Source organism: Saccopteryx bilineata, chromosome 5 (assembly GCF_036850765.1).
Source record: "Saccopteryx bilineata isolate mSacBil1 chromosome 5, mSacBil1_pri_phased_curated, whole genome shotgun sequence".
Lineage (NCBI taxonomy): Eukaryota > Metazoa > Chordata > Mammalia > Chiroptera > Emballonuridae > Saccopteryx > Saccopteryx bilineata.
In genome coordinates, this window is record NC_089494.1 from 18,405,660 (window position 1) to 18,421,518 (window position 15,859).

At 40.1% G+C, this 15,859-nt stretch overlaps 1 protein-coding gene across 5 annotated transcripts in view; it reads left to right on the forward strand.

The window, feature by feature from the left end:
• USP37 (ubiquitin specific peptidase 37) overlaps nt 1-15,859 on the forward strand; it is a 92,588-nt gene that overhangs the window by 58,474 nt on the left and 18,255 nt on the right. For 4 of the 5 annotated variants that reach the window (XM_066233329.1, XM_066233331.1, XM_066233328.1 and 1 more), the window contains 4 exons: nt 3,471-3,635; nt 5,733-5,798; nt 8,478-8,619; nt 15,546-15,801. In XM_066233329.1, coding sequence (XP_066089426.1) covers nt 3,471-3,635; nt 5,733-5,798; nt 8,478-8,619; nt 15,546-15,801 — 629 coding nt within the window. The remainder of the gene's footprint in view (nt 1-3,470; nt 3,636-5,732; nt 5,799-8,477; nt 8,620-15,545; nt 15,802-15,859) is intronic. The other variant, XM_066233330.1, reaches the window with a different exon arrangement.

The following is a 15,859-nucleotide window of genomic DNA, read 5'->3' on the forward strand; positions in this document are numbered from 1 at the left end:
GTTCGAGCATGGCCCAGGGCACTGAGGATAGCATGGTTGGTCCGAGCATGTCAGTGCTGAAAATAGCTTGATATTAAGAGCATTGGCCCCAGATGGGATTGCCAGATGGATCCCAATTAGGGTGCCTGCCGGAGTCTGCCTCACTAGCTCCCCTTTTCTCACCTAAAAAAAAAATTCTGAATTAGCAATGTAGTTTTCTACAAACAAATGCAGAACCAAACTAGTTAGAAAAATTATGTGATTATAGGACAGCTTTTAGTTCTTTCCAAGAATAGATCTGAACCACAAACAAGGTTATTATTAACATTAAGTATTTATATGGCACTTTGCCTGCAGAGTGCATTACTTTTATTAGCTTCAAATTTTCAAAGACTTAGTGTGGAGTTTCTGGAACCTAGCCCCTGGAGACTAGTTCTTTTACCATCCATAATCTCCTTTCTAGAAAATGAATTATTTTTAAAAAGTGACTTTCTAAATCATAACACTTATTATATTGACCACAGTCTGTATTTCTTATTTAAGAGACTTTTTTCTGCTACTTGTGAATGTCTTAAGGCAGGAGTGTGAGGGAACAAATATTAGGGCGGCAAAGGATTATTGCCAGCTGTTATTAATGAAGAAAACTGTTGTACAAGTAAAAATACTTGCTTGACCTGGCAAGCTGAATGTCTGTTCCCTTTCCAGTTTTCTAGCTATTTGGTCTTGCAAGTGAAAAAAAAATACTGAGGAGAATTTTTCTCCTTGGGTTCCCCTTCCCCTGTGATGAAGGTTAATTTATTCCAAACTTACACGAAATAGAAGGCATTGTATTATGAATCCTAATATTGGACTTTCTTTATTTTTGTTCATTTCACTATAAAGCCAATCTACTATTCTTTTTTTTTTTTTTTTAAGCAATAGAGACAGGAAGGGAGAGAGACGAAAAGCATCAGCTTGCAGTTGCAGCACCTTAATTCATCAATTGCTTTCTCATGTGTACCTTGACCGGGGGCTACAGCAGACTGATTGACCCCTTGCTCAAGCCAGCAATCCCTTGCTCAAGCCAGCGATCATGTCTGTGATCCCATGCTCAAGCTGGCAACCCGCGCTCAAGCTGGTGACCTTGGGGTTTGAACCTGGGTCCTCAGGATCACAGGTCTTCACTCTATCCACTGTGCCACCACCTGGTCAGGCTCTATTATTCTTGAAGGGTCTTGCATTTTTATCAAATCTGTTCATTTCTAGTCCACTTCATCTTTATAAATCAGTGATTTTTATCTGGGACATCTGTCTTTCATACTTATTTTGGTATGATTATTTGAAAATTTAGTCAAAATATTTGACATCTGATATTAGTTTTAGTGTCTTCACATCAGTTGTATTTGTGCTTTCTGAAGTTGTGAGGTTAAGGTTATAAAATGTACTTTTTTAAGAAAAATACAGTTGATGACTTCAATCTATAAATTTTTGAGTTTGTGGCTTCTCTCATGGTATGTGTATATATATGGCAAGAAAAGAATTTTCTGTAAGTCAGACATTATTTTTGCCTAGAATTGAAGTCTATTCACATAAGAGTTCTAAAATTCAGTTGTTAAAGTGTTCTCGTGTACTGTAAAGTATATCTAGTCCATCAGGCAAAGATTGTGTTCTGTATCAGAGGTGAAAAAGTTGCCACAATAATGACTAAAAGAAGTGTTCTTATAGAGCTCAAAGCCTTTTCAGACACACAAATCAGATGTGCTGTGAAATTTTTTTTTTCCATGGATTGAGAGAGGGAGGATGGGAGGGAACAGAGAAGCCTTAACTTGTTTCACTTAGTGTTTCATTTAGTTGTATAGTCATTGATTGCTTCGCCCCTGGAGACTAGTTCTTTTACCATCCATAATTTGCATACATGCCGTGAGTGGAGATCAAACCTGTGACCTCAGTACTCTGGGATGATGCTCTATCCACTGACCTTCTCAGCTAGGGCCACCTGAAATTTTTTTAGAGCTTCTAAGTGGATAAAATTTTTCTGTTTCTGTCTTAGCTTTCTTCAGAGAAAGTGCTACTGAAATAAGAATATTTCTTATCAGAAATCATCTTGAAAAAAATCAGTATTCAACATAGGGCTGTTTTAACACTTCAATTAAAATTATAGGCCCTGGCCAGTTGGCTCAGCAGTAGAGCATTGTCCCACTGTGTGGATGTCCCGGATTCGATTCCCAGTCGGCACACAAGAGAAGCACCCATCTGCTTCTCCACCCTTCCCCCTCTCCTTTCTCTCTGTCTCTCTCTTCGTCTTCCACAGCCAAGGCTCCATTGGAGCAAAGTTGGCCCAGGCACTGAGGATGGCTCCATGGCCTCTGCCTCAGGCACTAGAATGGCTCAGGTTGCAATTGAGCAATGCCCCAGATGGGCAGAGCATCGCCCCCTTGTGGGAATGCCGGGTGGATCCCGGTTGAGTGCATGCGGGAGTCTGTCTCTCTGCCTCCCCGCTTCTCACTTCACATCCCCCCAAAATTATATAACACCTATTTTCTAAAACTATATAACATTTGCCTGACCTGTGGTGGCACAGTGGATAAAGCATTGACCTGGAATGCTGAAGACACCAGTTTGAATCCCTGGGCTTGCCTGGTCAAGGCACATATAGGAAGCAACTACTACAAGTAGATGCTTCCTGCTTCTCCTTTTCTCTCTCCCTCCCTCCCTCCTTCCCTCCCTCCCTCTCCCCCCCCTTCCAAGAGTCAGTAAATAAAATCTAAAAAAAGGCCCTGGCCAGTTGGCTCAGTGGTAGAGCGTCGGCCTGGCGTGCAGAAGTCCCGGGTTTGATTCCCGGCCAGGGCACACAGGAGAAACGCCCATCTGCTTCTCCACCCCTCCCCCTCTCCTTCCTCTCTGTCTCTCTCTTCCCCTCCTGCAGCCGAGGCTCCATTGGAGCAGAGATGGCCCGGGTGCTGGGGATGGCTCCTTGGCCTCTGCCCCAGGTGCTAGAGTGGCTCTGATCGCAACAGAGCGACGCCCCGGAGGGGCAGAGCATCGCCCCTGGTGGGCGTGCTGGGTGGATCCTGGTCGGGCACATGCAGGAGTCTGTCTGACTGTCTCTCCCCGTTTCCAGCTTCAGAAAAATACCAAAAAAAAAAAAATCTAAAAAAAAAGAAAAGTTTAAAAAAATTGTATAACATTTAAGTAAATAATTTAAGAATTTAACCCGTTATCAATTAACATTTAAAAATTTAGTGTTCTTGTCTGATGTGGGGGTTGTTTGTTTGTTTGTTTTTGGTGTGTTTTGTTTTTCTATGAATGTTAGAAGTATTAGTATTTTACGTTAATCTGCCCGTTACCTGCCCAGAGCAGGTTATCATTAAATGTTCATTGGCCAAGTCTTTAGTTTAGCTCTTTCGGTCAAGAGCTACCTAACATGGTTGGTTGCTGTGATCTCTTTTTATCTGTAAGAGAGCTATGTTTATTATGTACAAACTAGTAATGTCATCATCTCCTGTTTTTAGGATCCTCATTCTTCATTTGAAGCGATATAGCTTCAATATCACTCTCTCACTTAACAACAAAATTGGGCAGCAAGTCATCATTCCAAGATACCTGACCTTGTCATCTCATTGCACTGAAAATACAAAACCACCCTTCACCCTCGGTTGGAGCGCACATATGACAATGTAAGTTCTCGAGAGAGCATTTCATTTGCTTTGCTCTTAAAGTAGAAAGGCTTTAATAACTGATCAAAAGAATGACTGGGCAAAATAACACAATTCCCAGGTAAAATCAGACCAAGAAGGATATTTTAATTTTGCTTTATTTGGGGATTTTGTGTTTAATTGCTGTCTCATTAGAATAATTGTAGTAATAAATTGAAGTAATAAAATACTTAAACAGAATTCTTCTAAGTACATTAGTTGTCTTTCATAATAAACTCCTTTTCAGGTAATGCTGTTACACTTTTAGATCACTTTGATACATGTTGGGAATATAAACTTAATTTGCATCCTTTTAGAATTACCTGAGCACTAAAATAGTGATTCCTGCATTCTCTCCCTAGAGGTTTTATTTCATTAGATCTAAGATAGGACTTGGGGATCAATATTTTTAACAAATGCCTTTACTAACACTTTGGGATATACAAATTTTAGAAACAGTATACTAAATGTTATGCTGGGGTCCCAAAAATAGATTGTCTTCATAAGTGTATTGTTATCAGTGGGAGTAAAGAACTTCAGTGGCTCCTAGAAATTTTTACATGAGGCAAGCAGAGGTAACCTTTAATTTTGAGTTTGCTTTGTTGTGTGGAATAGAAAAACCTTAGGACTTATCTGAATATTGCTCTTTGTTCTACACACTTGCATTACTTTGGAGCCATACACTATAGTCCTTTTTTATACTTGAACTGTAGTTTGATAGAGTCAGAAAGCATATAGCACTTTATAGGTAAAAGGATTTTAGAGATTTTGCCTAAATTCCTAATTTTACAGAGGCAGTCCAAGGAGATTAAGTAATTTTCTTAAATTCATATGGTTAGCAGCTGGAAAAGTCAGAATTTATTTATTTGTATTTTTCTGAAGCTGGAAACGGGGAGAGACAGTCAGACTCCCACATGCGCCCGACCGGGATCCACCCGGCATGCCTACCAGGGGCGACGCTCTGCCCACCAGGGGGCGATGCTCTGCCCCTCCGGGGCATTGCTCTGCCATGACCAGAGCCACTCCAGTGCCTGGGGCAGAGGCCAAGGAGCCATCCCCAGCGCCCGGGCCATCTTTGCTCCAATGGAGCCTTGGCTGCGGGAGGGGAAGAGAGAGACAGAGAGGAAGGGGGGGGGGGGGTGGAGAAGCACATAGCACTTCTCCTATGTGCCCTGGCCAGGAATCGAACCTGGGTCCCCACACGCCAGGCTGACGCTCTACCGCTGAGCCAACCGGCCAGGGCCAGAATTTTTTACTAAAATAGAATAATAAGACATTTCAAAAAGTAAATGAACTAACGTGAATTGGTATAGTTTTATAAAAATGTATTTCTCCTTGTGTTAATTGAAGTATATACTACACCATATGAGTTTATACTAAAGGCCTTAATGGATCTACCTACTAATAAAGACATGTTCCCAGAGACTTGGTGTTTCTAGATTTTGACTTAAGGCTTTGTTGAAATAGATGTTTTGGGTTTTTGTTTTGTTTTGGGTTTTTTTCTTTGATGCAACACCCTTTGCTGGTAGAGTTATTACTCTTTCTGGCAGCAGCACTGTATCAAACAATGGCTGAGGGCTCTTAATGAATGGTCACAGGCCTGAAACCAGGCTATCTGACTCTGCGATTTAATAGCTTTCTGACTTGGGACAAATTCCTTGACATGTCTGGAGAGAAAATAATAGGGTGGTTGTGAGTATTAAATGATGTGAAATACATGCATTCTTACTACAATGTCTGACATCTTGTAAGTCCTCAAAAAATGAGAGCTATTATTACTTTATTGTTTCAAAGTAAAGAACTAACACAGGATAATTTTTCCCAAAGTTGTTCTTTTCAAATGCCTTACAGTTGACTTCGTTTCCAGTGCTGTTTATTTAGGTCCTTGGATCAAGGAGAGGGCAAAGATGGTATTTTGTTTTCTCTTTTGGCCTCCATTGTTAGTAATAGTTGTATAATTGTTTGCTTTTCAAGAGGATATGTAAGGGTCTGTAGTACAGAATAATTCATTTTATAAGGTAAATATATATTTTTAATAATGTAATTGTATACATTATATATTTTCTAATTTTCTGATAGTTCTAGACCATTGAAAGCCTCTCAAATGGTGAATTCCTGCATCACCAGTCCTTCTACACCTTCAAAGTGAGTTGTATTTCTTGTATACCCAAAACTTGTATTTTTAAGGATTTGGCTTACCCTAATTTCCAAGATTATCCCCTTCCTTTTTCTTGTTTCTCTTTTTGCATGATAATTGCTCTGTATTACTATACTTTGGAATTTTCCTGAATCTGCTTTAAATTATAATCTAGGGTATAACAACTTTTTAACAGTGAAACAATTTCATATGAGCCACTCAAAATTTTGTTTTAAAACTTCTTAAATCATCTGTTAATATATAATATTTTCATCCTGCATCTCTAGAAATTGATTGATGACAAGGAATTTTAAGAGTTGAAGGACTGAAATAACCTGTGTTGGTGTAAAGCACCATTCCTCAAAGATACGCATGAAGATCCCAAAATATCTTGGTGCTTGGTTGCTAGCCCGTCTGGGACTTCTTGTCTTAGACACTGAACTGGAGCTATTGTAAAAGGAGACAGAAGAACAAACACATTGATTGGAACTGTTCTACAGATGTTTTATTTATTTATTGCTTAAGACCAAAGTTTGTCCAAGAAGGGAAACAAATACTTTTTTTAATATACCTCCTTTATGAATAAACTAGAACCACGGTTCCTAATGAGACAATTTTAAATGACTTGCTTGTCATTGGTCTTTAAAATAGTTTTTCTAAAAATTTGATGTCCCAAAGTACTTTTAGAGAAGAGACGCCTTTGTTTAACGGCTGGGGGGGGGGGGGCTTATATAACCATAAAATGACATTTGGGAATTGCTATTTTCTTTTCCTCCTGTTAATTATTTTTCAGTGCAATTAAAACCAGATGACTAACATGACTAGAAATCTGAAATGGTACCGATATGAATACTCTTGCCCGTTCTCAAGATACAAATGAGCAATACCACTTGGCTGCTTAGAAAGTGAGCAAGTGATGCATTTACAGGATGAATATTTTTCATTACCACAGGCAAGCTGCCTTCTGCGAATATAGTAACTATTAATGGAATGCACTCTTTATGTACTAGATCACTGTAGTTTCAAGAAAGATGATTTCATTGAGCATCATGATATTTGGCATGGTCATCTGTTCTCCAGGGTCTATCAGTATTAGAATTTGAGAGTTGGTCAATAAAGGATGATTAGGCCCTAGAAGACCTGTCATGCCGATCAAACTTAAAAGAGGCTGAGTCATGAACCAGAATACCTTTGGTTTTTCTACAGTGTCTGTATTCACATGTGACCCTGGTATTTGGGTAGCCAGGTGTCACCCTCATTCAGCAAAGTATTTACATAGATAAACAAACTAATATGTTGAGTTTTGCTTGGTGAGCATGAAATCAGAAATGAGAAAAATTAAGATGGCTAATTGGCTATTTCTAAGTTATACTAAAAACCTTTTGTAGACATAATGGGAGGCTGTTCAGGCTGGAGCGCAATGATATGCTGGCTGCTCTCAGCTGCAGACTGTGTTTGGGCTAATCATTGACCACTTGCCTCTTTTCTTTGATCTACATTGCTGTGCAGTTCTCCTGGTTTCCATTGTGGCCTCTTATTTCTTGGTGCCATCATTCTATATGTTTATTTATAGTTTTTACATTTAGATTAATTGCATTTTTCCAATTCCATTTTACATCTTTTTTTAGTCTAGCATATGAATTTATGTTAACCTCCATCAAAGGAAGTTTGTGCTCTTTGACCTTTACCACTTTTTCCTTTAATTTATTTTCAGCTCACTTGGAAGCCAACACAGTAACACCTTACTTATCTAGTATCATTGAAGAATAATTGATATTCTGTATAAATGAATTTTTATATAACTGAACCTTGCCTTTTTAAGATTAATCTTAAAATTTTTTAACCATTTTAGGTGGTTATATACACTGTGATCTTACAGAATTCCTTAAGATCTTAAAATATACTGAAGATAACTTAAATATATTGTAATGACTTAGAACCAACATTGTGAGTATCGGTTGCTGCGCTCTTTTAACATGATAATGCCTTCAGACCGTATTACCCTACAAGACAGTTTACATTAAATGACTTCCTAGTTCTTTATTGCCCTATTTGTGGTTATTCTCTCTCATTTCTTAGCTCTCATTTCTTGATGAACTTGCTACATTATTTTAACATCATTTCCTGGGAAAGAAGGGTCCCTGTAAAAGAGTCAAGTGCATAGGCTTTGAAACTGCTGCCTTTTTCAGAAGCCTTTTTTTTTTTTACTTTTGAATCCCTGTGTTCTGGAAGGTACAGGTTGCCAGAAGTCTGGCCTGCATATAAGTGGATAAGTGGAATGTTACTGTTAATTTTAAAGTACATAGATCATAATTTAAAAGATCAAAAATTATTTCTCATACTCTATTGTCAAAAACATTTATTCATTGCTGTGTCTGCATGCATTCAATAGAGTACTTGCTTTATACAGACAATAACAAACTTCTTTGGGGCCTGATCATTAAAAGAAAAAAGGCACAAAGTGATTGATTTACTGATGATATATAATAGCATAAGAACTAATTTTCAAAGCATGACTCTTGGAGGGGGGCAAAGGTAATGCTTAAGTATACCTTTTATATCTTTTTTTCTGTTATTTTCCATGTAGAAAAAGATCTTTGTTTTATTTTGGTATTTAGGTATCAAAAGAATAACAAGGACAATGTTTATCAGACTTATATAGGATTTTTTTCCCCCTTGAATTACAGGAATTTCCCCTTCAAATCCAGGAGTTCATTGGTTTTGTGCCTTGATTCAGACAGTGAGGATGAGCTAAAACGCTCTGTGGCCCATAGCCAGAGAGTTTGTGAAATGTCAGGCTGTGAGCAACAGCAGGAAGACCTGGAAAAGGTAAGGAATTTCTCATCAGAGTATCTTACAAAGATTTGTATAGCTCTTACTGTTCCAACAAATGCTTTTTATAACCAGCGTCAGCAAACTTAATACACAGAATAGATCATAAACTTAATGGATCTGTTCAAACACCAATTTTCTGGGGTTTTTTTTTTATCATTTTTAAATTTCCAGTTATAGTTGAAATACATTATTATATTAGTTTCAGTTATATTAACTGCAGTTATTAGACATTACATAATTTACTAAGGTGATTATCCTGATAAATCTCATACCCATCTGACACCGTACATAGTTATTACTATATTATTGACTGTATTTCCTGTGCTATACTTTATGTTCCTTTGACTATCCTGTAACAGCCAATTTGCACTAATTTTTTTAATTGATTGAAGAGAAAGACAGGAAGGGAGAGAGAGAGTGATGAGAAGTATCAACTTGTAGTTTTTTCACGTTAGTTGTTTATTGACATACCTTGACCAGGGAGCTCAAACCAAGCCAGTAACTCCTTGCTCAAGCCAACAACCTTGGGCTTCAAGCCAGCAACCTTTGGGCTCGAGCCACTGACCTTGGGACCATGTTGATCGTCCCGCACTCAAGCCAGTGACCTCAGAGTTTTGAACCAGGGTCTTCAGCATCCCAGGTTGACATTCTGTCTACTGGGCCTCTACCAGTTAGGCTAATTTGCCCTTCTTAATCCCTTCACCTTTTTCACCCATCTCCTCAACTCCCCTACCATCTGGGGACCATCAAAATGTCCTCTGAGTCTGTTTCTGTTCTGCTTGATCATTTATTTTGTGTTTTAGATTCAATGTTGAGAGACATGTTTATTGTTATTTTATTCATATTTGTTATCTTATTTTCTTATTTTTTCCTTCTTGTTCTTAGAAAACCCTTTAAAAGAATGGTTTATTTATTCATTTTAGAGGGGAGAGAGAGAGAGAGAGAGAAGGGGGGAGGAGCAGGAAGCTTCAATTCCCATATGTGCCTTGACCGGGCAAGCCCAGGGTTTTGAACCGGCAACCTCAGCATTCCAGGTTGACACTTTATCCACTGCGCCACCACAGGTCAGGCAAGAAGACCTTTTAACATTTCATATAATACTGGTTTGTCGGTGATGGTGTCCTTTAGTTTTTCTTTTTTAAGATTTTTTGTTATTGATCTTACAGAGAGAGGAGGGGCAGGGATGAGTGAGAAGTATCAACTCATAGTTGCTTCCCCTTAGTTGTTCATTGATTGCTTGTTGTATGTGCCTTGACTGGGCAAGCCCAGAGTTTCAAACTGGCAACCTCAGCATTCCAGGTCGACCCTCTATCCACTGTACCACCACAGGCCAGGCAGCTTTTTCTTGTCTGGGAAGCTCTTTATCTGTCCTTTGATTCTAAATGCTAGCTTTGCTTGGTAATCTTGTCTTATTAATATAAAGTTGGTTTTTTTTTTTAAGACTTTTGTTGTTTGTTTTTTTTACAGAGACAGAGAGAGAGTCAGAAAGAGGGACAGACAGATAAGAGAAGGATAGACAGGAACAGATAGGAACGGGGAGATGAGAAGCATCAATCATTAGTTTTTCATTGCAACACCTTAGTTGTTCATTGATTGCTTTCTCATATGTGCCTTGACCGTGGGCCTTCAGCAGACCAAGTGACCCCCTTGCTCGAACCAGCGACCTTGGGTCTAAGCTGGTGAGCTTTGTTTAACCAGATGAGCCGCACTCAAGGTGGCAACCTCAGGGTCTCGAACCTGGGTCCTCGGCATCCCAGTCCGACGCTCTATCCACTGTGCCACCACCTGGTCAGGCTTTTTTTTTTTTTTTTTAATTGATTTTTAGAGAGAGAGAAGGGGGAGGAACAGGAAGCATCAACTCCCGTATGTGCCTTGACCAGGCAAGCCTAAGGTTTTGAACCGGCAACCTCAGTGTTCCAGGTCAACACTTTATCCCACTGCGCCACCACAGGTTAGGCAATATAAAGTTTTTAATTTGATTTTAGAGAGAGAGGGAAAAGAGGAGAGAGAGAAACATTGATTTATTGTTCCACTTATTTTATGCATTCATTGGTTCATTCTTGTATGTGCCCTGACCAGAGATCAAACCCTGGGACAATGCTCTTATCAACTGAGCTACCCAGCCAGGGCCTGGGGAGAATAATTTTGATTATAGGTCCTTGCTTTTCATCACTTTGAATATTTTTTGCCAGTCCCTTCTGGCCTGCAAAGTTTCTGTTGATAAATCAGCTGACAGTCTTATGGGATCTCCCTTGTCGGTAACTAAGTGCTTTACCCTTGTTGCTTCCAAGATTCTCTCTTTGTCTTTAACCTTTTGCATTTTAATTATGATGTGTCTTGTTCTGGGCCTCTTTGGGTTCATCTTGTTTAGGACTCTGCACTTCCTAGACTTTTATATCTATTTCCTTCACCAATTAGGAAAGGTTTTTTTTGTTATTTTTTCAAGTAGGTTTACAATTTCTTGCTCTCTTCTCCTCCTGGCACCCCCATGATGTGACTGTTGGTATGCTTGATGTTGTCCCAAAGACTCCTTACACTATTTTAATTTGGGGAAGATTCTTTTTTTTTTCCCCCCTGTTCTGATTGGGTGTTTTCTGCTGCCTCCTTATCTTACAAATCTCTTATTTGATTCTTGGCTTCATCTACTCTACTATTGAGTCCCTGTACTATAGTCTTTGTTTCAGTTAATGTATTCATTTCTCACTGGTTCTTTTTTTTTTTCTGTCTCCATTTTTATGTTTCTTATCTTTTTATTGAAGTTCTTCCTTAGTTCATCTACTCATCCCCTGAATTCACTGAGCATCCTTAGAACCAGTGTTTTGAACTCTGCATCTGGTAGATTGCTTCTCTCCAGTTTGTTTCATTTTTCTGGAGTTTTTTTCTGTTCTTTCATTTGGGTCATGTTTTTTTGTCTCCTCATTTTGGCTGCCTCCTGTGTTTGTTTCTGCTATCCCCTGGGCTTTGTAGAGTGACCTTATGTATTAAGTGTCCTGTAGGGTCCAGTGGCCCATCCTCCCTGATCACCTACACTGAGCAATTGGGGTGTGTCCCCTGTGTGGGCTGTGTGCACCCTTCTGTTGTAGTTGAGCCTTCATTGCTGTTGGAATGTCAGTAGGTTTACCCTCCAGGGCTGATCAGCTGCCAGGGCTGGCTGTTGCCACTGACCACTGTGGAGGATCAGCTATGCAAGGGCCCACCCCACAGAGCAAACCTACTTCAGCAGGGCTCCGGTGCTCGCTGACTCCACCCCTTAAGCATGTTGCTTGTGGAGGTAGTTGGGTGGTGATGCTTCAGCGTATGAAGCTGTCCACTGGGTGCACTGGCTCTGTCTGGGGCCTCCCAGCAGGTACAGGCCAAGGTCAGCTGCTAGCTGTATTCTGCCTGGGGCCACCTAATGATTTTCAAAGCAACCTGCAGATGTTTGCTACTTGTGCTAGGCTTGGGGGTGCCCAGACAAGGCCAAACTGTGAACCAAGGCCAGCTGCCATTAGTGCTGGGCCTGGGGCCACTTAGCAAGATGCTTGTTTGAGAAGTTTTAGGAAAATCTGAAGCATGAGCCAAGATTGCCATTGTGTAGAAAAGCTACTGGAAACAGCTTGAATAGTTGGCAAAGTTGGGTGTAGCAGGGCCTCAGGGAATGACCAGGGTGAGGTAGACTGTGTGAACCAGGTTGATGGAGTCTCAGATATGGTGCCTGCCTGCCAGCTCTCAGGGGTTCATCAAAGGAACAATGGCCTCTGCTAGTACTTCTGTCTGAGAGAAAGCTGCCCCCCAGCTCTTCCCTTGATGCCATACTATTCAGTTCCTCCCCAAAATCTCTGATGTCTTTCAAGCTGCTGCCACAGTGCTAGATCTCAGAAGGAGCAAGTTCGAGTAAGTCCATACACAGGCCCTTTCAGAGGAACTGCCTGGGCTCCCACTAGTTTTTACAGCTAGAAGTTATGGAGACATCCGTTCCTGGCATTAGAACCCTAGGCTGGGAGAGCCTGGCTTGAGGCTGGGATCCCTCACCCCTCAGGAGTACCTCTGCAGCTGAGAGATCCCGCCCAATTTTTAGCCACCCTGTGCAGGTGTGGAAGCAGCCTGTTGTCTCTGTTCCTACCAGTCTCTATGTGGCCTCTTTTATTCCCTAGTTGTAGGACATTCATTCAGCCAAATTTCCGGTGGTTCTGAATGACGGTTCTGTAGTTTAGTTGTAATTTTGATGTGGTTTTGGGAGAATGCAAGTACCACGTTTACTGTGCCACCATCTTGACCTGACGTCTCAAACACTGTTTTTAGAGTGTGCCTTCTGTAGCTACAGAACCAGTCTGTTTCAGGATGGATTGAGACTTGGGTTTTTTTTAGCGAGAGAGAGAGAGGGACAGACAGGGAAAAAGATGAGAAGCATCAGCTTGTAGTTGCGGCACATTAGTTGTTTATTGATTGCTTTCTCATATGAGGATTGACCAGGAGACTTCAGATGAGGCAGTGACCCCTTGCTCTATCCAGCAACCTTGGGCTCAAGCCAGTGACCATGGGATCATGGCTATACATTCAAGCTGGCAACCACACGCTCAAGCTGGATGAGTCCATGCCCAAGCCAGTGACCTCAGAGTTTTGAACCTGGGTCAATGCTCTATCTATTTTGCCACCATCTAGTCATGCTGATTGAGACTTTTTTTTTTTTTTTTTTAAGCAACTATTTTTTTTGTTTTATATATATTTTTTATTTATTCATTTTTAGAGGAGAGACAGAGAGAGAGAGAGAGAGAGAGAGAAAGAGAGAGAGAGAGAAGGGGGAGGAGCAGGAAGCATCAACTCCCATATGTGCCTTGACTGGGCAGGCCCAGGGTTTTGAACCGGCAACCTCAGCATTCCAGGCCAATGCTTTATCCACTGCACCACCACAGGTCAGGCGAGACTTTTTTTAATTGAGGTATATAATTGACATATAACACTGTGTTAGTTTCACATGTACAACATAAGGATTTGGTACTAGTATGTATTGTGAAATAATTACAACAATGTCTAGTTATCATTCATTTCTGTACAGTTACCAAAAGAATATTTTTTTTATGATGAGAACCTTTAAGATTCACTTTGTTAGCAACTCTGAAATATGCAATACAATATTAACTGTAGTCACCATGCCATAAATTACACCCCAGGGCTTACATATTTTTATAACTGGAAGTTTGTACCTTTTGACCGTTTTTACTCATTTCACCTACACACATACACCCCTACCATCCTCCTCTGGCAACTACCAATCTGTTCTCTGTATGTGGGCACTTGGGGTTTTTTGTTTGTTTTTTTATATTCTACATATAAGTGAGATCATGTGATACTAGTCTTTGTCTTATTTCAGTGAGCACAGTGGTCGGCAAACTCATTAGTTAACAGAGCCAAATATCAACAGTACAATTAAAATTTCTTTTGAGAGCCAAATTTTTTAAACTTAAACTATATAGGTAGGTACTTTGTTATTAACTTAATTAGGGTACTCCTAAGCTGGCCAAAGAGCTGCATGTGGCTTGCGAGCCGCGCTTGCTGACCACCGATTAGCCTAATGCCCTCAAATCTATCTATGTTGTGAAAATGTCAAGATTTTCTCTTTTCTTTTATGGAGATACATGTGTGTGTGTGTGTGTGTGTGTGTGTGTGTATCTTCTTTATCCATTCATCCATCGATGGACACTTAGGTTGTTTCCAGGACTGAGACTTTTTTTTTTTTTCATTTTTCTGAAGCTGGAAACAGGAAGAGACAGTCAGACAGACTCCCGCATGTGCCCAACCGGGATCCACCCGGCACGCCCACCATGGGGCAATGCTCTGCCCACCAGGGGGCGATGCTCTGCCCATCCTGGGCGTCGCCATGTTGCGCCCAGAGCCACTCTAGCGCCTGGGGCAGAGGCCAAGGAGCCAACCCCAGCGCCCGGGCCATCTTTGCTCCAGTGGAGCCTTGGCTGCGGGAGGGGAAGAGAGAGATAGAGAGGAAAGCGTGGCGGAGGGGTGGAGAAGCAAATGGGCGCTTCTCCTGTGTGCCCTGGCCGGGAATTGAACCCGGGTCCTCCGCACGCTAGGCCGACGCTCTACCGCTGAGCCAACCGGCCAGGGCCAGGACTGAGACTTTTTAAGAAATGAAAGTTGTTGTAGATAAATTGCTTTCTCTTGTAAATGTTCAAAGGTACTTTTACATATTGGTCCTCAAATAATTACTTGTATTATTTGGTACTGATTATTAATATGGTGGAACCACAGTAAATATTTTACATCAACAGGCTAACCACATAAACTAAAGGTTTAAATAATGGGTGTGCAGGCATAACTACATCTATCTTGATAGTTAATATAAATACTTTGAAAATACAAGCTTTCCTAGGGGTTTGTGTCATCTCGTGCAACTGTTTGATTTTAAAGCTAGAGGTAGTTTATGGTAGATCACCTTGAATGAGAAATCATGAAAAGTCAGAAATTCTCCCCAAACTTCTGAAAGTTATTCAGAAGATAACTTCTGAATATTTATATAGTTAATATATTTTTGTTATTATCTTTTATTAAAAAAGAATAAGGAATAAGGCCTGCCAGCATTTAAAAGAAATACTAAATATAGTGACAGAATATTTACAGTGTAAGTCACATATCTCTGAAAGAAAATACACCAAAAATACAGTACTACATCTGATGGATTTTGAATTTTTTTTCAGATTTCTACAAAGAAATGTGATACTTATTATAACCAATAAAATAAACATATATTCTTACATAGTTATTATTAAAAGGATATTTTGTCAGTGAGTTTATATATTATTGATTATAAACAACCTAAAAGCATCAAATAAAAGAAACTTTTTAGAAATAAACTTCTCATTTTAAACTCTAAGATTGCTATATTTGCAGGCATTAAGGTTTCCTCTAAAAGTAACTCTCTTCTTCAGGATTCAAAGTTATGCAGAATACAGCCTGATAAATCTGAAACGGAAAACTCAGGATTTGATGGAATAAGCGAAGAAGAACTTCTAGCAGCTGTTTTGGAGATAAGTAAGAGAGAAGCTTCACCATCTCCGAGTCATGAAGATGATGAGAAACCAACCAGCAGCCCAGATACCGGATTCGCCGAGGATGATATTCAAGAAATGCCTGAAAATCCAGAGCCTATGGAAATTGAGAAACCCAAAACAATTGCAGAGCCAGGTAGGTTTAATGAAGATAATCTGTTAAGGCACAGCTGTGTTCCAAAGCTCTGTAGTGA